This window comes from Cannabis sativa, chromosome 4, assembly GCF_029168945.1.
Source record: "Cannabis sativa cultivar Pink pepper isolate KNU-18-1 chromosome 4, ASM2916894v1, whole genome shotgun sequence".
NCBI classification, from domain to species: Eukaryota; Viridiplantae; Streptophyta; class Magnoliopsida; order Rosales; family Cannabaceae; genus Cannabis; species Cannabis sativa.
In genome coordinates, this window is record NC_083604.1 from 7,539,431 (window position 1) to 7,562,812 (window position 23,382).

The window sequence follows — 23,382 nt, forward strand, 5'->3', positions numbered from 1 at the left end:
TACTCGTGTATAAAAGCCATTCATTTCGTGGGTGTAAGGACCCAATGGAGGCTTGAAGCGTGGACGTTACAAATGGTATCAGAGCATTGATCCAACCGGAAGTGTGGTCGACAAGGACGTCGGACCCCGTAAGGGGGGGTGATTGTGACAGTCATTAGTCTCGTGATCCGTAAGGGGAAATATCGGGTAAGCTGTAAAATCCCACACCGCCTGGGAAGGTTAAGTGGGATGATTCTGAGACTGTGTAGGTATGGGACTACACAGCTGACGAGAGCTTAAATGGATTGATTGGTACTACCTATATCAACAAGGTGCATCTTACGAAAGAACTCCACAGTTAAGCGTGCTTGACCTGGGGCAATTTTAGGATGGGTGACCTCCTGGGAAGTTTTCTTGGGAAGCGTGCGAGTGAGGACAAAGCACGCTGGAAACACTCGTGTTGGTTTGTAGGGTCAGCCATGAGTCCAGGTTGCAGCCACAGTTGCCTACTCGTGTATAAGAGCCATTCATTCAGTGGGTGTAAGGACCCAATGGAGGCTTGAAGCGAGGACGTTACATAGTGGCATGCCACCAGTTGAAGATGGGGTTCATGATCAATAGGCACACACAGGGACCAAAGGAAAAGAAGACTACTGAGGGTCTTGCACCGAAAGAAGTTTCACCTCCAATCAGCATAGATCACCATATTAAAATTCTTTACCCTCAAAGACTTCGCAAGAACAACCTCGAGAAGCAGTTTTCAAAATTTCTTGAAATATTTATGAGGCGGCACATTAACATTCCATTTGCGGAAGCCTTGGAGCAAATGCCAACTTACTTGAAGTTCATGAAAGAAATTTTAGCTAAGAAAAGGAAGTTGGAAGAATTCGAGACAGTGGCACTCACTGAGGAGTGCAGTGCAATTTTGTAGAAGAAATTACTGCCCAAGCTTAAAGATCCGGGTAGTTTCAATATTCCATGCTCTATAGCGGGTTCGGTGGAAACTAAAGCTCTATGTGATCTAGAAGGAAGCATTAATCTAATGCCCTTGTCTGTCTTCAAAAGGCTAGGATTGGGAAAAGCAAAGCCCACAACAGTGACTTTACAACTAGCGGATCGTTCTTTGACTCATCCTCGTGGGATAAGATGTACTGGTGAAAGTTGGTAAGTTTATGACCTGCGACTGCACTTATAGGTACGGTTTTGAGCTTTAATGTAGCTTTCATCTATTTCTACAATGGTACTCTAACTCTAACTTTAATGTAGCTTTCATCAATTACTTTTTAGTTTTGATATTTTCTTAGTATTTTTTATCTGTCTATAATGAGATACTACATGGTTTTCGCTTGTTATTACTTTTTTAATGTGTATAAATAGATAAATAAAATTTTTATTTTTGTGTGTAATATTATTAAGTGATATGTATATATTATTATATATATTGATTGTGTATGTAGATTAATTGAATTTTGTATGGTGTAGTAATGAAAGAATAAAAAGAATAACTTTTGTATAAAACTCAATTTGTTTAGTGATATAATTCTTTATAAATGTGCATATGAGATAATGTGTATTTTTAAAATTATATGTAAGAGTTTTACCGATTGAGTAAATTTTTAATGTTGCTGGTAGAACTCATTTTCTATCGACGAGGTTCTAACAACGACATTGAATTGAAAATATATGGTCCGTATAACTTTTTACAAGGACTTTTTGGTTTCTACCGAGGATATATGTCCTCGTTAAAACCACAATTTTTTGTAGTGATAATATTTTTTTAAAGGCAGGCTCGCATAAACCAATATAGTATTTTTTTTCTAATAAACTTAATGGAGAATAAATAGCCATAGCTCATGTTGTTGTTGTTGGATTGTAGCAGTGTGGGGTGGTGGTGGTGTAATATTGGTTTAGTTTTTTTTTTTTTAATTTTATTTGCTTCGATTTATAACCGAAGTAAAAAAACCAATTAGCAACAGTGCACTACTATTTGCTTTAGTTATGAACCGAAGCAAAAAAAAATTCTTTTTGAACCGAAGCAAAAAAACTTTTTGCGTCAGTTCTAAAATGAAGCTAAAAATATGACTATTTGCGTCTACGGTTATTGCATCGGTTATACCGACCGACACAAATTATTTGTGTCACATTAAAATCGAAGCAAAAACCCCTTTTTGTAGTAGTGTTAATAAAAGGGGATCGCGAATTAAAGGGAGGTGGGCAGAATGGAACCCTAGAAACACAAGAAGAAAGCTCTTGGACCGAGCATAGGCGATTCGTGACAATCCTCCATCTAGTTTCCTTCTATTCTCTTGATTTCTTACGTTTTTATTTGTGTTTAGTTTAATTATGGATTTGATTTTAAGCTAAACTCCTTATTTAGGGATTTGATGAATATTGATTGATATTATTCTATGGATTAATGCTATTTGATTGTTTTTTCTTTCCCTATTATTAATTTCATATTTGTGCTTATTACATGTGTTTAATTGGTCACCTTATGCATGCTTTATGATCACAATATAAAATTTGAAAAGTGAGTATTGAGAATGCTCTAAATGGATAAACATAGGTTTTAATGTGAAACGAGAGTATTTCCATAGCTTGTGTGACCTTTTAGATTATTGCTTAATGCAAATTGTTGTTGTACTATCTCAAAGATGCAGTAGTTGACATGTAATTTAGGACCTTTATGATTTAAAAAGCGTTTAGATTATTTTATAATCTGTCATCACATAGGAGGAAGAAGAATAGTTAATTAGTATTAATATATCATTGGGTAATCAAAGTAATTGAAAACATATCCCCAATTTCACATCCATTTTTAAACCTTTTATTTGTTTGTTTTATTTATTTTTTTTGCTTATTTTATTTAATTTTAAAATTTATCTATTTGATTGTCAATTAGAAACAAGAATTCAATTGATTGATACTTAGCTATATTCCTCGTGGGAACGATCTCACTTAATTACCTGAGTATTACTTGTAAAAACGATATGTATACTTACTTGCTGGATTTATCATAACAAGTTTCTAGCGTCGTTATCGAGAATTGTTTTAGTTAATATCAATATAGTTGAATTTTATTCTAATTTGGTTTTTTTTATTTAATTTTACTAATATTTTACTGAATATGTTTGACCTGCAAGGTAAATCCAAATGCTATACCTTGTGAAATTTTTCCAACAACACAATGAGCCATTCTATTCTGCTTGGGAGAGATTTAAGGAGCTTGGAGAGAGATGTTATCCCAATTTCTCAACTGGGTATTTTACTTGGTTCTTTTATAACAAACTTGATGATGAAACAAGAAGTTGGGTTGATTATGGAACAGAGATAACCTGTGTTAAGGAGAGACCATGATATAATAAATTTATTGAATGATATGGCATATTTTGATTACGACTGGCATTGGGATCTATCATTTTAGGGTTGAAGTCACCAATACGCTTCTTATTGCTCGAACTCACCCCAACCAATTGAAGAAGAGGAGAATATACCTATCACTTCCAAAAAAGATTAATCGTTTGACGGACATAGTAGAGCACTATGTGATAATTTAATGGAGCATAATTTGGAGAGTTATAGTGGCAATAACTTAAATAACAAAAGTTATGAGAGTTGTTAGAATAATGAAGAAGTGCCATTAGTTGAATACATGGAAGCGATTGAGCCTACAATTGAAGATCAAGATCCTTTTGAAGTGGTATTTGTTAGGCTATTTTTAGTGTACATTTTGGGTCACTTTTTATAGTTGTTTTCCTTCTTTGTTATTATTTTTGGAATAGAATTACGCTTGTTTTCTTTGATTTCAGGTTTCACACTTGGAATATATCAATTGATCAAATTTCGGAAAATAACTAGCTATGGAATAGAGAAAAAACTGCAAGAAAATAAAGCTGAAACTTCAAGCTTAAATTTGACTATGTTCCAATCAGATTTTGGAAAAAATCAAAACATAAAAGTTTTAGATTTCTTTTTCTTCTTTCCAACGCATCTTGAATCAACTCATTTGGAGTTCGTATGTGAAAGTTATGTACATTTTACTGAAAGATGCTGAAGGTGTCAAATTTTGCTCCAGTAGTCGCGACCACCACTTTCCATGGTCGCGACCCTTTTTCATGGTCGCGACCATGGTCGCGACTAAGAGCCAAACAGCGAGTTTTTTTTCGTATTTTGCCCATGGTCGCGACTAGGCTTTATGTAGTCGCGACTAGGGGCGAAAAATAAGATTTTTGGGCAGTTTTTGACTTTTTCAAATAGGTAGCAACCCTAATTTCTATTTAAGGGGCTCATGTTTTAGAAGGAAGGGGGGCAGAAATAAAAACCCTAAAGATGAAGAAGGAGGCAAAGGAAGCAATTGTGGCGATCCGAAATGCAATCACCAACTAGTTCTTTCTTAAACTCTTAATTTCTATGTTAATTTCTGTTTAAGTTTTGATTATGGATGTTATTATGGATTTTATGAACTAAACTCCTATTAAGGGAGGATGATGAATGTTGTTTAAGTTTATGCCTAGTTAATAAATAATTGCCATTCCTTTATCTTGTTTGTGAATACTATCTATATTTGTGTTTAATTCCATGTGCAAGCTTGATCACCTTTTACATGTTTAATGATCTCAATTCGAAATCTGAAAAGTGAGAATTGAGAATGCTAAAATTTGAATAGTCTAGGTTTTCATGTGAAACGAAAGTATTTACATAGCCTTAGTGACGAAAAGATTATTTCTTAATGTTGATTTTGTGTTGATTTAATTAAGAAGTTAATTAGAGAACATATTATTTAGAACCTAAAAGATCTGAAAAGAGTTAGGTTAATTTATAATCTGTCATTCACATTGAGATAAGGATAGCAATTAGGTATTAACATTAGTAGATTATCAACAGGATTCACCTCCCTAACCTCTCATCTTGATTAATCTTTGTTTATTTTCTCTTTAATTTTTTGAGTTATTTACTTTCAAATTGCAAACTTATTATTTTACAAAATAGAATCATAAGTATAGTTTAGTAGTACTTAATCCAATTCCCTGTGGTTCGACCTCACTTGCGTGAGATACTACTTGATTGCGTATACTTGCGTAATAAACATAATTTTCGTAACAAGTTTTTGGCGCCGTTGCCGGGGAATTGTTTAAAGATTAATATTACATAAAATTATACTAACTTCTACTTTGGTTCTTTTTGCTTATTTCTAATCTGTTTCTTTTAGATTAAATTTTTTAATATTATTAAAAATTAATTTTTTTTTCTAATTTAGTTTTTCTTTTTAGTTTTCGTGTTAATTTTGTTGTTTCAAATTTTTATCTTTTAATTACTAATTTAGTTTTATTATTTTTTTTCCTTTTTTTACTAATGTTTAACTTATGAGTTTGAACTACAAGATAAATCCAGATGCTATATCTTGAGGATTTTGTCCAACAACACAATGAACCATTCTATTCTGCTTGGAGGAGATTTAAAGAGCTTGGAGAGAGATGTTATCCCACTTTCTCAAGTGGATATTTTACATGGCTCTTGTATAATGGACTTAACGATGAAACAAGAAGCTGGGTTGATTATGGAGCAGAGGCAACTGGAGCACCTTTATTAATGAGAGGCTATGATGTAATAAATCTGTTGAATGATATGGCAGATTTTGATTACGATTGGCATTGGAATCCATCACTTCAGGGTTGGAGTCACCAATACCCACCTTATTGTCCAAATTCATCCCAACAAACTGAAAAAGACGAGCAACTACTGTCACTTCTACAATCACTTCCAGGAGAGATTAACCGCTTAACTGACATGGTGAGATCCTTATGTGAGAATTCAATGACTCATGATTCAGAATTTAATAACTCCAAGGATGAAAGTTACGAGAGTTGTTGGTACAATGAAGAAGGGTCATTATTTGAATACAAGGAAGATAATGAGCCTACAGTTGAAGATCAAGATCCTTGTGAAGAGGAAATCATTGAATATGAAATCACAAGTGAGGGTATGGATAGCCAAGTAGAGAGTGAGCAACAAGAAGAAGGGTTGTTAGATGAAAGTGTTGAAACTGTGACATTGGAGGATGAGGAAGAACATGACATCATTGATTCAACTGCATCAATGATATTTACAAACAAACCACCAATGGATCCATATATTTCATCAACACCATATTATATCCTCTACGAGCTACGAAAGGCTTCTCCCCAAGCTCATCATCAAAAGTCTTGTGTTGTTGGTGTGGCTTTTGGTTCAAACTCATTACATGCCAAGCTTGAGGGCATTTTTAAAAACAACTTTCAAGTTGTCCAGCATGATGCTTAATACGGGCGTCAACCGCTTGTTGATGTAGCGCTCAGGTAAGTTTCTTTTTCTTTTTCTTTAATGTCACATTGGGGACAATGTCATATTTAGTTTGGGGAGAGAGATTTAATTTTTTTTTAAATTTTCTGTTTTAGTTTTGTTTTAGTTAAGGAATGGCAATAAGCTTGACGATAGTTGTATACTGCTGATTAGTGTTATGTGATCTGAAACTGTAAAATAACTGTGTGCTTGATTTTGTTAACTCTTTGAATTAGTTCGGATGTTTAGAAACCTGTGTTTTTCTGCAAATACTCAATCTGTGAAAATTGTTATAATTGTTTTACTATGGTTTGTGGTAAGATTGACAGGATAACTTAGAGCTTGCATGTTTATTCTTTTGAAGCGAAATCCTTGATAGTGTTCAATTGGAATATGACTTAGGCATTTGTTGGATAGTTTGAGCCTTTCAAGCCTACCATAATAATGTGTATCCCTAGTTAACCTTTTGAGCCTAAACCTGTTTTGATTTTCACCCATTGATTTTAAAAAATTTTTGCAACCACACTATTAATTTTTCTTCACCATGTTATCCATGATATCATAAGCTACATGATTAGTTTGGGGGAGGAGAAATAGTTAGTGTGAGGAAATAGTGAGAGGTAGAAAAACTTGTAAGATTGAGAAGAAAAAAAAAATTGTAATTCAATGTCACTGAAAAAAAAAAAGAGAAAAAAACAACACAATGAAAAAGTAAAAAAATATGTGTTCAAAAAAAAAATAAAAAAATAAATGATTTCAGTGATGTTGGAAAATAATAGAGATGTCTTCTCTCAATCTTGGTAAACTTGGGAACATTATGGGTATTGAAAAAGAAAAGTAAGAAGCTTGTGGGTTTTGTTTGTGTGCTTATGATGTCTTGAGCCAAAACCGTCCTTTGTTGATTTCTGAATATCTGAGCCATAATGCCTAAACCTTGAAAAGACTTAATGATTCCAAAAGATATTGTCAACATTAGTGGAGAAAGGTAAGCATGCAAGCTTATGAGTTATCGGGCTGTGGAACTGTTGGAAAGAGTAAAACTTTTATAACAATGTTTCACATATGGATAAATTTTGTGGTTATACATAGTGTTATGAATTGAGCATCTGAGTTAATTGTTAGAGTTATTAGGGTCGAAATTCTAGTTTATGCAAGGAAGAAAGCAGAGCATGAGTCAGCAGTGTAGTGATTATCTGATAGCGTAGTTAGTTTTTTTTATCTTACTCAAGGGCGAGTAAGAATCTAGTTTGGGGGAATTTGTTAGGCTATTTTTAGCCTACATTTTGGGTCATTTTTTATAGTTGTTTTCCTTCTTTGTTATTCTTTTTGGAATAGAATTACGCTTGTTTTCTTTGATTTCAGGTTTCACACTTGGAATATATCAATTGATCAAATTTCGGAAAATAACTAGCTATGGAATAGAGAAAATTCTGCAAGAAAATAAAGCTGAAACTTCAAGCTTAAATTTGACTATGTTCCAATCAGATTTTGGAAAAAGTCAAAACATAAAAGTTTTAGATTTCTTTTTCTTCTTTCCAACGCATCTTGAATCAACTCATTTGGAGTTCGTATGTGAAAGTTATGTACATTTTACTGAAAGATGCTGAAGGTGTCAAATTTTGCTCCAGTAGTCGCGGCCACCACTTTCCATGGTCGCGACCCTTTTTCATGGTCGCGACCATGGTCGCGACTAAGAGCCAAACAACGAGTTTTTTTTTTCGTATTTTGCCCATGGTCGCGACTAGGCTTTATGTAGTCGCGACTAGGGGCGAAAAACAAGATTTTTGGGCAGTTTTTGACTTTTTCAAAGAGGTAGCAACCCTAATTTCTATTTAAGGGGCTCATGTTTTAGAACGAAGGGGGGCAGAAATGAAAACCCTAAAGATGAAGAAGGAGGCAAAGGAAGCAATTGTGGCGATCCGAAATGCAATCACCAACTAGTTCTTTCTTAAACTCTTAATTTCTATGTTAATTTCTATTTAAGTTTTGATTATGGATGTTATTATGGATTTTATGAACTAAACTCCTATTAAGGGAGGATGATGAATGTTGTTTAAGTTTATGCCTAGTTAATAAATAATTGCCATTCCTTTATCTTGTTTGTGAATACTATCTATATTTGTGTTTAATTCCATGTGCAAGCTTCATCACCTTTTACATGTTTAATGATTTCAATTCGAAATCTGAAAAGTGAGAATTGAGAATGCTAAAATTTGGATAGTCTAGGTTTTGATGTGAAACGAAAGTATTTACATAGCCTTAGTGACGAAAAGATTATTGCTTAATGCTGATTTTGTGTTGATTTAATTAAGAAGTTAATTAGAGAACATATTATTTAGAACCTAAAAGATCTGAAAAGAGTTAGGTTAATTTATAATCTGTCATTCACATTGAGATAAGGATAGCAATTAGGTATTAACATTGGTAGCTTATCAACAGGATTCACCTCCCTAACCTCTCATCTTGATTAATCTTTGTTTATTTTCTCTTTAATTTTCTGAGTTATTTACTTTCAAATTGCAAACTTATTATTTTACCAAATAGAATCATAAGTATAGTTTAGTAGTACTTAATCCAATTCCCTGTGGTTTGACCTCACTTGCGTGAGATACTACTTGATTGCGTATACTTGCGTAATAAACATAATTTTCGTAACAGTATTAACTTAAAATTTGGCTAAATTAGATTCTTACTTGACAAATAATGAATGTCGTGTAGTGAATAAAGTAAATTTAATCCATGATCATGAAATTATTGAATATGAAATCACAAAAAAGATTATGGATAGTTAAGTGGAGAGTGAGCAACAAAAACAAGGGTTGTTAGATAAAAGTAAAGAAAATATGACAGTGAAGGATGAGGAAGCATATAGCATCATTGATACGAATTCATTAATGATATTAATTTATATACCACTAATATATCCATATATATAAAAAATTAATAATGTTTATTGTAAGAGATGTAATATTAATAATGTCAAATAATTCAAAATGACATGGATTGGTTTAGAGAATTATAAGAAGATGTTTAAAAAATGATACATGTATAGATTTTTTTTAATCCTTGGAGAGCCATAGCTTGTAATCACAATTTGTTAGTTGTGCAATGAAATTCTTGATTCATAAAAAAAAATGTCAAATAATTAAAAATATAGATATTTTAAAATTTTAAAATTAAAAACATTTTGTATTTGAATATTAAATATTTTTCTTAAAAAAATAAAATAAAATTTAATAGTCAATATCATATTATTAAAAACACTAAAAAATTAAGAAAATTATCCCATATATCAATTTTTAACTTTTTTAAAAAAAAATTTACGATTTGGGTTGCTCTAATGGTTTTTCTGGTGGTTTCTATAGGGGTTGCTATGTAGATTTTACTTGTGATTTAAGTTATTCCGTTAGTTGCTATGAGAATTTCTATGTATAATTCCGTAAAAACATAAGAAAAAAACTATTGTGAAGTATAAAAATGAAAAAACTCCAAAAATTAATACATTCAGATGTGTAAAAAAATAAATAATCTAAATATTTCAATATTCAGATTTAGAGATAGAATCTTATTATTTATATATGCATTGAGATGTCTAGATCTTAAAAAAATCAAATACACCCTAAGTAGTGTTTGTATATTGAATTTTGAGCAATAATACTTTCTGATGTACCAAAAAAAAAACCACTAATATTGTTGAAAAGATATGCATACCCCATTAGGATTACATTATAATTTATTATTGTTTCTTGCAAACCACACTTTAAAACAGTTTAAACCAATAATTCTCACACAAATATAGTTTTAATAACATCATACACAATAAGTGTGCACACTTAGAGTTATTTAAGATATTTACTTCTAAATTTAAAGTATAAAAATATTGTTCAAACAATCAATATTACAAACTTATTAAACAAACTAAGTACACACGTATAACAGATAGTTGGAACTTTATTTTCCACACTTCAAACTACTAGTTCCAAACTTTAAAAATTATAACTATTTGGATGCGAAAAACATAAAAGAAGCATCAATACTCATACTTTTAGAGTTGCATGCATCCTAGAATTTTCCAATACTGCAATATTCTCACTTAGTATGAGCAGACAAAAGAGAGAGGAACTCTTTATCAACTTCAAATTTGGACATATCTTCAGGACTTAAGCAAGCATAAACCTCTATTTCATCACCCTTTTGGTTGTCCATAAACACAAATATGTTACCAAAACACCTGTCAGCAGAGCTCACCCAAATAGGCTTTCCATATCCAAAGTCAGCATCATAAACAGGAAACCTACACAAACTGCTGAACATAACTGCACACCTCTCTCCTCTCACCAATCCCTCATCGCCTATCCTCAGAGATTCAATGTATTCATCTGATTTCTCAACCCCTTGAAGATCTTCCACAAACTTTTTGTCAATCTTTCTTATCTCATCTCCAATCACCCTTGCCAGCTCGTGACAATTCTCATTTTCACTACTGATGATGGTCGGAGGAAATAATGTCTCCATAGCATAATAGTAGTTGCCGAAAGAGTTTTCCGGCAATGGCTTCTCGAACCTGGGACGAATATTCACAGGGTGATAGGTACAACATAACTTTGATTTAGCATCTAAACCAGTAGCCACAGCATAACGGCTAAATAAGAAAGCAGATAAGGCTTCAACACGAGAAAGTCGCGTCTGCCACAACTTGGGTTTTGCATGGTTTTCTCCTCTTGATTTTTCGTCATATTTGGCTTTGAGAGCCTCGACCTTATGAGCTTCCAACACAAACAGTTTTGTTACGTTTGTGTTCTTCTTTGGGATAGAAAAAGTTTCACCATAATCTCCAATATTCTTAGGTGGGAAAAGCGATGGAGAGATGAACGTAGGTGGTACTACCTTATTCTCTTCACCAAGAGAAATGGCCATCCAACTTTTTGTAAACTCTAAGCAAGATAAAGCGTCTGCAATTCTATGCGAAATGCAGACGCCAATGGCAATTCCACCACAATCAAAGATGTTGAGTTGGACCCCGAAGGGTAACTCTGCGTAATCGTCCAGCGGAAATGGAAGAAGATCGTTGAGTTCGACTGGGATAGGGTTGTTTAGAACGTCGCAGAGTTGCGTCTTCAATACCCGAGCTTCGAAGAAGGGTGCTCCGTCGTCGTGGCAGTCAACGCAAAAGTCTTCAGTGAATCTTCCTGCAAGTGGGTAGTAAAGGGTTAAGGTTTTGGACAAAGATTTCTTGAGCTTTTCGGATATGTTTGAGATGATATAATTGTTGTCGTTGGACTCGTTATTGATGTCGTTTAGTGAGTAGTAATAGATGAAAGGACTATAAGCTCTGGGTGTTATTTGGTCAAGGAATGAGAGTTGGTAGAGGCTGAGGTGGTAAGGGGTTGGAGAAGAAGGTTTGATAATATCTTTTGAGGTTACTTCAACCTTCATTTTTTTTTCCTTTCTGTTTTGAATACTAATAACCTTTTAAGTTGCTATAAAAGTCTAGAGTAGCAATGTGCATATATATAGTAAAAGAGTTGGGTGTTATGTTGATTGTACAAGGTTCTCCTCTCTTAATGTCTTACGTATAGAACTGTGAGCAATAAGGTCTATGAAGAAATCAATGGGACAAAAGAAAGAAAAAAAAGTCCACTTCGAACATGATAGCTCATATGGCTATAGCTGGATACGTTGTAATTAAAATAAAATTAAGCCAATGAATTACACATTTCCGATTGTTTCAAAACAGAAAAAAATTACACATTTCCGATTATCTGAAAAAAAAAAAAAAACTTGATGCTAAAGATATATCTATTTTGCCCCTTACCTACCAATGCCCTAATTAATTTCATAATGAATTGATGATGAGAAGTGTCTTTTCTCCTATGCTTGTAGGATAAGCTAATCATCAAGAGTCTTATAATACTTTTAAATTAATTAATAGAAAACGTTGGACGTGACAATTCTCATGCTTATCATCAGACATATCTAAGTAAATAAGAAATGGCTACTACAAATAATCTTACTTTTAGTTACAACAAAATTTGTAACTAAAGATAAAAAAAGTTATTGTTAATTATAAATTATCATTATTGTGTTGTGACTAAAAATACTAATCAGAAAAATTACAATTTGTTGTGACTAAATGTATTTTTAGTCACTATATTTGTTGTGACTAAAACTAAATTAATAACAATTGTAATTAAATACTATGTTTTAGTCACAAGTAACTTTTTGTTATGACTAAAAGTCATATTTATGTTGTGACTAAAAGGTTGTCACTAAAAGTATTAATTTTTTTGTAGTAGCAATAAAATACCTACACTATTTCATATTGCTATTAGTTTAATTTCATTAATCCATGAACTACAAGCTCTTGTTTCATTCTTTGTTTATTATATTTCTTTAGTTTTTTATCGTTTATTAGTTTTCGAAAATCTCGGTAAGCACATAGTTATTAAAATTCCCAACAACTATCTATTATTGCCAGTTACAAAAAGCTAACATTATGCTCAAAACTGACTATTTGTAACCAACACCTATTCCACCCATTTTTACGTCGATGGCATAGGTGACCCAACTAAAAAATTTTACCCTTACTATTTAAATTCGTAAGCAAGAAAATTTTATTTTTATCGCATTAAAGAACAAAAGCCAATTAAGATTCGATTAAAACTTTAAAGCATCTAAGGCTAATATCCTGATTTGGCAAAACCAATCACTAATTTTTATTGTTTAATTAATTTGAACTGATGTTTAGGAAGACTTGGCCTATTCTAGACCATATCATTCCACATTTTCGGTCGCTAACTTGGTAAAAATTTTTGTACCTGAAATATTGAAATTCATTTGTTGTAGCTTAGTTTCTTTCATTCTTGACTTTATTAATTCTTTGACAATGATAATTCTTTTGCAATACTAACTTCTTTTTTGTGAAGTAATATAGCTCCACCAATTATTATTTTTGAAAAAAGTAATCAAATTTTATTAGATTTCAAATTAAGCTACCTAGTAAGGTAGCAAATCAGTTGGGACATTCCTATACTGAAAATGATCAGTATATAAACACGATCAGTATCCACCAATCATTATTTTTGGTACACTATATTTATGTTTATATATTTATAATTTCCTTATGAATTATATTTTGGTTTCTTTACCATATTTTTTTACTAATTTATATTAATTTGTCATATTCATGACTATTAAATAATTATAATAAAAGTGAAGGACATGATAAAGAGGCTTGTTGGCTGTAATGAATTTCTTGGCATGCATGGATTTTTCGATTTTCAAACTTTGTGATAGAATGTTGCTTCAGATTGATAATCCTAGAGTTTAGAACTCGCTGATTTGAAACTGGTATAGTGACTCAAAACACAAGTTACATTTGTTAGTTAACTTGTAAGCAAAGATTACAAACTCAGGATCAGGTAATGAGATTCGGCTGCATACAAGTTGATACTTGTTTGTTGTGTGATCTTGAGAAAGAAACCCACCCCTACTTGTTTTTCACTGGTGATTATAGTCATAATATTTTTGTAAACAGATTTTTGACTGAGTTAGGCTTCATAGTAAGAAGATGAAGCTTGGCACTTGTTTGAAATGGATAGAGAGAGAAGTAGACACTCCATGTTCCGCAGGGAGGTCTATAGCAACTGTAAATATTGTAATTTATAGTATTTGGGATGCAAGAAATATTGTTCTATGGGATAGCAAAATATATATTGTCCATACCATTGTAATAGAATTAAAAAAAAAAAAAGCGCAATTTGTAAAAGAAAAAAATTAGTTTAAAAGATAGATTGTGGTTTGAGAAGTTAAGAATATTTCTTAAGGAATCAAGATCCCCTATCCAAATATTGTATCCCATATTATGTCTAACCAATATAATGATGACACATCATTTAATTATTTTTGTAAACTTTACTCACTAAAACTAACGGAGCAATTCCATTAATTACAAAGTTTTTTATTTTTTTAATAGTTTCCTTTTTTTTTTTGGCTGTTTTTGGCTGAACAGTAGTTTCTTTGTTTTTTTTTTTATCAAGATTAGTTTCTTTTTTTTGAAATCAAGAACCTTATTAAAATATTATTTTTTTTTAATATAAATTTATTATACCTCATATTAACTTAGAATTTTTAAACTCATACTCTGAAGTCTTGCAAGCGCTGCTATAGAACTAGAAGAAAAATTAGAGGTATGCTCTTTCTTTTCAATAATTCTTATTAATGTTATGTCTCTATTATATTTAGATAAATAAAAAAATAATATATCATTATTATTTTGTAATTATTTTAATTATATTACGATACTAATTTTATTTTAAATAGATTATTTTAATAAGGTTCTAGATTTAAAAAAAAAAAACCTAATCTTGACACAAAAAAAGAAACTATTTTCAGCCAAAAATAGCCCCCCAAAAAAAAAGGAAACTATTTAAAAAATAAAAGCTTGTAGTTAATGGAATTGCTCCTATAGTTTTAGTTTTAGTGAGTAAAGTTTACAAAAATAAATTAAATGATGTGTTATCATCATATTGGTTAGACATAATATGGGACACAATATTTGGACAATGGATCTTGATTCATTTCTTAAGTAGCAATAATACTTTCTCATTTACCAAAAAAGAAAAAACCATTAATATTGTTGAAAAGACATGCATACGGCCCCATTAGGATTACAATATAATTTATTATTGTTTCTTACAAACCACACTTTAAAAGAGAATAATTCTCACACAAATATAGTTTTAATAACTGATCATATACAATAAGTGTGCACCCTTAGAAAATAGTTGTATCAATTCAGGGTACTCCTTTCATATCTTTGGCATATTTAGTATAGCTATTCAAGATATTTACTTCTAATTAAATATAAATTCAAATAATCAATTCCACGCGTATAAAACAAACTAAGTACAAACGTATAACAGATAGTTTGAACTTTATTTTTCGACACTCCAAACTACTAATTCCAAACTTTTAAAATTATAACTATTTGATGTGAAAAACATAAAAGAAGCATCAACACTCATACTTTATGAGTTGCATGCATCCTAGAATTTTCCAATGCAATATTCTCACTTAGTATGAGCAGACAAAAGAGAGAGGAACTCTTTATCAACTTCAAATTTGGACATATCTTCAGGACTTAAGCAAGCATAAACCTCTATTTCATCACCCTTTTGGTTGTCCATAAACACAAATATGTTACAAAAACACCTATCAGCAGAGCTCACCCAAATAGGCTTTCCATATCCAAAGTCAGCATCATAAACAGGGAACCTACACAAACTACTGAACACAACTGCACATCTCTCTCCTCTCACCAATCCCTCATTGCCCATCCTCATAGATTCAATGTATTCATCTGATTTCTCAACCCCTTGAAGATCTTCCACAAACTTTTTGTCAATCTTTCTTATCTCAGCTCCTATCACCCTCGCCAGCTCGTGACAATTCTCATTTTTACTACTGATGATGGACGGAGGTAATAATGTCTCCATACCATGATAGTAGTTGCCAAAAGAGTTTTCCGGCAATGGCTTCTCGAACCTGGGACGAATATTCACAGGGTGATAGGTACAACATAACTTTGATTTTACATCTAAACCAGTAGCCACAGCATAACGGCTAAATAAGAAAGCAGATAAGGCTTCCACACGAGAAAGCCGCCTCTGCCACAACTTGGGTATTGCATGGTTTTCTCCTCTAGAATTTTCCTCATATTTGGCTCTGAGAGCCTCAACCTTACAAGCTTCGAACACAAACAGTTTTGTTACGTTTGTGTTCTTCTTTGGGATAGAAAAAGTTGCACCATAATCTCCAATATTCTTAGGTGGGAAAAGCGATGGAGAGATGAACGTGGGTGGTACTACCTTATTCTCTTCACCACGAGAAATGGCCATCCAGCTTTTTGTAAACTCTAAGCAAGATAAAGCGTCTGCAATTCTATGCGAAATGCAGACGCCAATGGCAATTCCACCACAATCAAAGATGTTGAGTTGGACCCCAAAGGGAAACTCTGCGTAATCGTCCAGCGGAAATGGAAGAAGATCGTTGAGTTCGACTGGGATAGGGTTGTTTAGAACGTCGCAGAGTTGCGTCTTCAGTACCCGAGCTTCGAAGAAGGGTGCTCCGTCGTCGTGGCAGTCAACACAAAAGTCTTCAGTGAATCTTCCAGCAAGTGGGTAGTAAAGGGTTAAGGTTTTGGACAAAGATTTCTTGAGCTTTTCGGATATGTTAGAGATGATATAATTGTTGTCGTTGGAGTCATTATTGATGTCGTTTAGTGAGTAGTAATAGATGAAAGGACTGTAAGCTCTGGGTGATATTTGGTCAAGGAATGAGAGTTGGTAGAGGCTGAGGTGGTCAGGGGTTGGAGAAGAAGGTTTGATAATATCTTTTGAAGTTACTTCAACCTTCATTTTTTTTCCTTTCTGTTTTGAATACTAATAACCTTTAAGTTGCTATAAAAGTCTAGAGTAACAATGTGAATATATATAGTAAAAGAGTTGGGTGTTATGTTGATTGTACAAGGTTCTTCTTCTTAATTTCTTACGTACGAAATAGAACTGTGAGCAATAAGGTCTATGAAGAAATCAAGAAAGAAAGAATTGTCCACTTTGAATATGATAGCTCATATGGCTATAGCTGGATGCGTTGTAATTAAGATTAAAATTAAGCCAATGAATTACACATTTCCAATTGTTTCAACAAAAAAAATTTACACATTTCCGATTATCTGATAAAAAAAAAAAAAACAGATTGATGCTAAAGATATATCTATTTTGCCCCTTACCTACCAATGCCCTAATTTCATAATGAATTGATAATGAGATGTGTCTTTTCTCCTATGCTTTTAGGATAAGCTAATCATCAAGAGTCTTATAATACGTTTACATTAATAAATAGAAAACGTTGGACGTAACAATTCTCATGCTTATCATCAGACATATCTAAGTAAATAAGAAATGCAATAAAACACCTGCACTATCTCATATACCTATTAGTTTAATTAAGAAATCAAGCTATCAATGTTATTTTTACAAGTACATTGTTGCACTGGTAAAAATTTAATATTGCTTTTAATGTATTGGCAAATAAACGTTGATATTAGAATCTTTACCAGTTTTAAAAAAAAATGCTGGCAAAAATGATTTTTCCCTAACACAAAAATGTACTGGTAAAAGTTAAATTTTTACCACTACAAATATATACTGGTAAAAATTTAACATTTTTACCAGTGTAGTTTGCGAGATGGGTTGGTAAAAGTTACTTTATTTAGCAGCGCAATAACAACTAAGCCGGCAAAAATAACATTTTTTGTAGTGTATAAGAGTAATTGTATGTAGATAATATTAGTTTTAGGATCATATATATATATATATATATATATATATATTTGTAGAAATGAATTCAGACCTTATCTAGTATTGTTAGGATGTAACAGTGTAGATAAAATACAATGAGCTGATTTTCAACAAAAAAAAAAATATTAGTTTTAGGAAAAAGTTACATCAATAAATATTTTTTGATAAAAATTTCTATAATAAGACAATTACTATTATTAATTATATTATATTGTATTGATTAAATAACATATTTTATAAACTAAATATGGGTTTGTTTCATTTTTTAATTTATATTTTCTTCATTTATTTAATAAACTATAGTTTAGGAATATATTTTTGGAAAGTTTTTATTATTGGATTATTTGTTTTTGGTCAAATTTATTGTTGGTTTAACTTACATCCAACTACGTTAATAACTATCTATTTATATAAAGCGCTTTTTTTTTATAAATATACAACAAAAATAATATAATTACAAAAAATGTACAAAAAAAATATTTTAAAAACTTATACACTTTGAAAACATATTACATGAAATCATACATTTTAATCATTAAATAATATAAATCTTAAACTAATTACCATAAATAGATTAATGTAATTAATATTTATAATATTATTTTGTAATATCTTATCCTTACGTTTATATATTAATGTTTTAAAAATTATTAATAATAAAATATGTTTATTAAAACTCAAAATAAATAATTTCGTAACATTAATTAAATAAATAATAAATATTTTTATAAAAATAAACTAGTTAAATTTTTTTAATTAAAGAATAAATATTTATTATCTATTTTTAGTATGAATTATTATAATTTAATAAGATTTTTTTTAATTAAATATAATATCAAAATTATAAACATTAATGTATATAAATATAAATTAATGCTTAAAATTACTAAAAATAAACATGACACACATAGAGTATTATAATGAACATAGAAGAGGTTTCAACGGTTATATTTTTATTGTAACCATCATGATTATACTTTTTTAAGTCATTGGATTACTATTAAATAGTTGTGATTAAATTAAAAATTAAATAAAAATAAATAATAAATAACTTGTAACCTGAAAGTAACCTAATAATTTATTTTCTTATAAAACTTTAATTAAGATTAATTATATTTTAAAATTAAATTAATTAATTTTTTGCAATTTATTACTATATAAGGATCTTTTAGCAATTTATTTTTTTGCACTTAAATTATTTAAAATTTTATAGCAAAACTTTTTATAATTTAAAATTATACACATATAATTTCATAATTTAAATTTTATTATACTTGTAATCTTAATTTTAAATTATTAAACTTAATTATTTAATTTTTTTTATTTAAATATTTAAAAAGTGAAAAGTAAAATAAGTTGAAGAATTTTTTAGAAAAAAAATGGCTACACTTGTTATTGATTGACTAATTTGAGGTTTCATACTTAGTTCATCTAACTGTAACAAAATCATTAAATATCATTTAAAAATAATTAATTATTTAAAAATTTACTATAAGAAGAGAATTTTAATTTGTGTAAAAAGAAGTTTAATTTTTGTCAGAAAATAAATTGTATTGTAAATATTATAATTAAATGACTTTATTGTTAAAATAATTAGAGTAAGGATTTAAATATAATTAAAAAAATTATTTATAAATATTAATTGCTAAAAGAGGTCTTGTTAAATATTTAATTAATGATTTTAAGAAAATAGTTAATTATAATTAATTAATTCTAAAAAAAAATGTTTACCTATGAGTAACCTGCTATTACAGGTCAAAGAAAAATGTAACCACGATGGTTACAATAAAAATGTAACCATTATTGAATAGTTATCCAATAAACATATGTGAATATTATTATTTGGTTTATTAAATTAGTATGTTTAATAAATAGAAAACAAAATAAATATATACAAAGTATTTTATATTATTAGTATGTTTATTATAATTGTAAATATAAAAGTAGACATAGTCAATTTATACTATACTAAAATAAATATATTTTATTTCTATTGTTTCTATACATTGATTATTTTCTAATGAATTAGTGAACGAATTTTTTATTGAAATACAATTCTTATATCAAAAAATAAATAAACAAATATAACTTTATAAACTCCAAATATTAGTTAATTAGAAAAAATAAACATTACACAATTATCAAAGTAAAAGATAAAGATAAACAATTTTTATATATAGATATATTATTTATTTTTTAAAAATTAAACATGACACACATAGAGTGATATAATAAACTTATGTGAATGTTATTATTCTATGTTATTGGTATGTTTATTTTAAATAAAATAAACACATATATGAAATATTTTATATTATTTGTATGGTTTATTATAATTGTAAACATAAAAATAGATGTTATTCTAAATTTTGCACTCTGACGTGGAGTCCACTTAGAACATCTGCTCGGGAAGATAGGCTGAGTAGGATGCCTTGCTGGCATGTCCATAGTAAGATATTCAGCGATCCGTGCAGAGCAATCAACACTTAGCGAATTCAGCTTTCGCATCATGAGTCATCAGCTCAATCCCTATAACTCAGGGATCAATTTACGTGGATACGACATAGACACGATCCCACTATCAGTGTACTCAGCCTCAATCCCACGATCCTTGCATTCAGCATTGATCCCACGATCTTTCTGTTTATATACGCATTGTAACGAGAGAGGAAATTCTTCCTCCTCAAGTTTCCCAGCCCTATAAATAGTGATGCATATTCACTGGGCAAAGGGGGGTCGAAAAGCAGCTAAGCTAAGACTATATTATTATCTAAGAATTATATATTCAGAGATACTGTTGTAAGAGCTATAAGAAAAGGAATTTTCTTCCTTGATCTTAAGTCAATACCAATCACGAGAATTAGGCTATTATCGAACTGCTCGTAGCTGAACCTCTATAAAATTTATGTGTCTTATTATTGCTTTTTAAAAAAGTTTCAGTTGTAAATATAGGCTATATTTTTGAAAAATCCATTACTACTAAAGTTTTAAATAGGCTATATACTTCTGAAAAATCCATCACTACTTAAAATTGAATAGATATAGATCAAAACCGTGGAGTTTTGTACTAATGACAACTTTCAAGCATTATAGATTATAGGTCTAATTATTTAAACTTTAGATACTTTCAAAGTTTTATACACTTGTAAACTCGAACTCTTACAATAACCCTTGATGCATGCAATCACTAACAAGTTATTATAATCTCAGGGTCCGTTTGGTACGCAGAATTGGACTGGATTGGACTGTAAAGGATTGGACTGGACTGGACAAGATTGGATTATGCTGAAAGTAATCCTGTGTTTGCTTTAAGAATGGACTGGACTATTTTATTTATTTCCTTTTAGAAAAAAAAACTTAAATTAAATAAAAATATATAATAATAAATTAAAATTAAAATATATAATAATAAATAAATAAAAATAAATAATTCGTAGCAATAAAAAATAATATATCATATATAATTAAGAATATATCATAAATATATAATAAAATATTTTGTCATATTTTTTATTTAATAAATAATTAAAATAGTAAAATAAAAATACTTGAATAATATAAAATTGTTTATCTTAAACACTAATTTAATCACTAATTTAATATAAATATTAATTTTTAGTAATTTAAAAATAATATATAATTTTATTGTCATATTTTTTTTTCTTAGAATCAATTTAAGTAACTATTATTTAATTAATAATATTCTAAATTTTAAAAACTTATGTATAATAATTCAAAATTATACATTTCACTAATTTTAATGAATAAGTTTTTGATAAAGAAAATGTATAAATAAATGTGTGATAATTATTTTCTTTAAATTCTTATTAAATTTAAAATATATTAATAAAATTTAAATTAAAAAAAACGATAAAAAAAAAATCTCATCTGCATGGGATTATTTATCCCACCCTGCTGGATGGGATAAATAATCCCAGCAGGGTGGGATAAATAATCCCAGACAGATGAGGTTAACTGGATTAGTTATCCAGACTTCTAACATGCCCAAACATTGGATTGGACAAATTAGCCTGTCTAATCCAATCCAGTTCTGTGTACCGAACGGGCCGTCATGGTATTGATAAAAAATGAGAAAAGATTAGAAAACAAAAAATTGCTAATGGTACCACGGTAAAATGTGTCATAGTTATAATTAATGTATTTTAATATTAAATCGCACTAGCAATTATTTACTGATTAGAATATAAAAACTATTAATTAATTTGATTTTTGTTAATTGAATCCAAACTAAAAGGTAATTATCATTCAAGGCAATTAAACTTAAAATTAAGGTTAAGGTCTTGTATATTGACATGGTGAGAATGTTTCTTTGATTTTTGTTTCTTTTGTTGAGGTCTGTTCTTATTTTCGGTGGTTTGTTGTGGTCTGTTTTGTGAAGTTTTCTGATGGCGACGTCGTATAGTAATGAGGACGTTGAGGATAGGTTGTCGATCATCCCACTCGAGGAGGAAGAGGAGCCAGCGGTTCAATATGATCGACCCTTGGTCGATGATGCAGAGCTTGATACACGGTGGAGAATAGTTGGTCGTTTTCTTACAGACAGTCCGATCGATTTCATGGCTATGCAAAATTTGATGGCAGTCCTTTGGATTTGGAAGCCAGGTATGGGCATGTATGTGAAAGATTTGGGAGGAAATAGATATATTTTTCAATTCTATCATGAGATAGATATTCAGAGGTTTATTGATAGGAGCCCATGGACGTTTAAAAACGCTCATTTGATTTTTGAGAGACTAAAAATTGGAGATGTTTCGCGAGCTTTGCGATTGCATCATCTTGAAATCTGGGTTCAATTGCATGATATTCAGGCGGGATTCAAGACGGAAAGGGTGGTGTTGGATGCTGCGAACTACATCGAAAGCTTCGTTAAAACTGACGAGAATAATTTCAATGGTGTTTGGAGGGAGTATCTAAGGGTACGGGTCCGGATTGATATTGAGAAGCCATTAAAAAGGCGGATGAAGCTGCAATTAACCGGAGGTGAGTGGTTTTGGATAAATTTTCGTTATGAGTTTGTGCCTACATTTTGCTTTATTTGTGGAATTATAGGCCATACCAAGCAATATTGCTCTAGATGGTTTATCCAACCTATTGCTTCTATTGTCAAACCATACGGTACATTCATGAAGGCGGTCCCTCAAAAAACGCAGTACGCTATGGGCTCGAAGTGGCTCCGATCGGCTTCTGTTGGTGCTGGGAGTTTTGGTGCTCCGGTGGATGATCAACCGAGAAGAGAAAGGGAGATTGATATCCCTGATATTTGGGGCAGTCAGCAGGTTGTTTTTCCTAATATCATGGGTCAAGGTTTGATGCATGGTAATAGGGATTCGGTTGTTGGCAATACAAGATTTGTGGGAATAAATGGTATGAATATTGGTGGAAGTAATGGAAGAGATAAATTAGGCAGTAAAGGACAAAATGAGGTGGCATCTGATTTAGAGATAGATGAGGAAGGGATGCTTTTTCTTGATACTAAAAGAAAAAGAATGGGCAAGGAGGTGGCTATTGGGCCGAATGGGCCTAGGGAGCAAAGTAATGTGATTTTGGGCCAGGAAAAGGGTGCTCAATCAAAAAATGATTCAATGGCGGGCTCGTTCGATCGGGTTCGCCAATCATTATGAGTATATTGAGCTTGGATTGCTATGGGCTTGGGAACCCAAGGACTTTTCAATTCCTTAAAGATATGGTTTATCAAAAGAAA

The 23,382-nt window shown here is 30.7% G+C and overlaps 2 protein-coding genes across 2 annotated transcripts; both read right to left on the reverse strand.

Moving 5' to 3' along the window:
* Window positions 1–10,196: 10,196 nt before the first annotated feature.
* Window positions 10,197–12,034, reverse strand: LOC115712054 (stemmadenine O-acetyltransferase-like). Its single transcript, XM_061113010.1, has one exon. It carries the CDS (start codon window positions 11,731–11,733, stop codon window positions 10,387–10,389), a length of 1,347 nt encoding a protein of 448 aa, XP_060968993.1. The 5' UTR covers window positions 11,734–12,034; the 3' UTR covers window positions 10,197–10,386.
* Window positions 12,035–15,150: 3,116 nt separating this feature from the next.
* Window positions 15,151–17,008, reverse strand: LOC115711946 (stemmadenine O-acetyltransferase). The gene has a single exon (XM_030640142.2). The coding sequence runs from the start codon at window positions 16,713–16,715 to the stop codon at window positions 15,369–15,371; it is 1,347 nt and encodes a 448-aa protein (XP_030496002.2). The 5' UTR covers window positions 16,716–17,008; the 3' UTR covers window positions 15,151–15,368.
* Between the last annotated feature and the right edge of the window lie 6,374 nt (window positions 17,009–23,382).

What these genes read in the sequence shown, in the direction of transcription:
- LOC115711946 (XM_030640142.2), bottom strand. Translation starts at nt 16,715, where the DNA reads ATGAAGGTTGAAGTAACTTCAAAAGATATTATCAAACCTTCTTCTCCA.
- LOC115712054 (XM_061113010.1), bottom strand. Translation starts at nt 11,733, where the DNA reads ATGAAGGTTGAAGTAACCTCAAAAGATATTATCAAACCTTCTTCTCCA.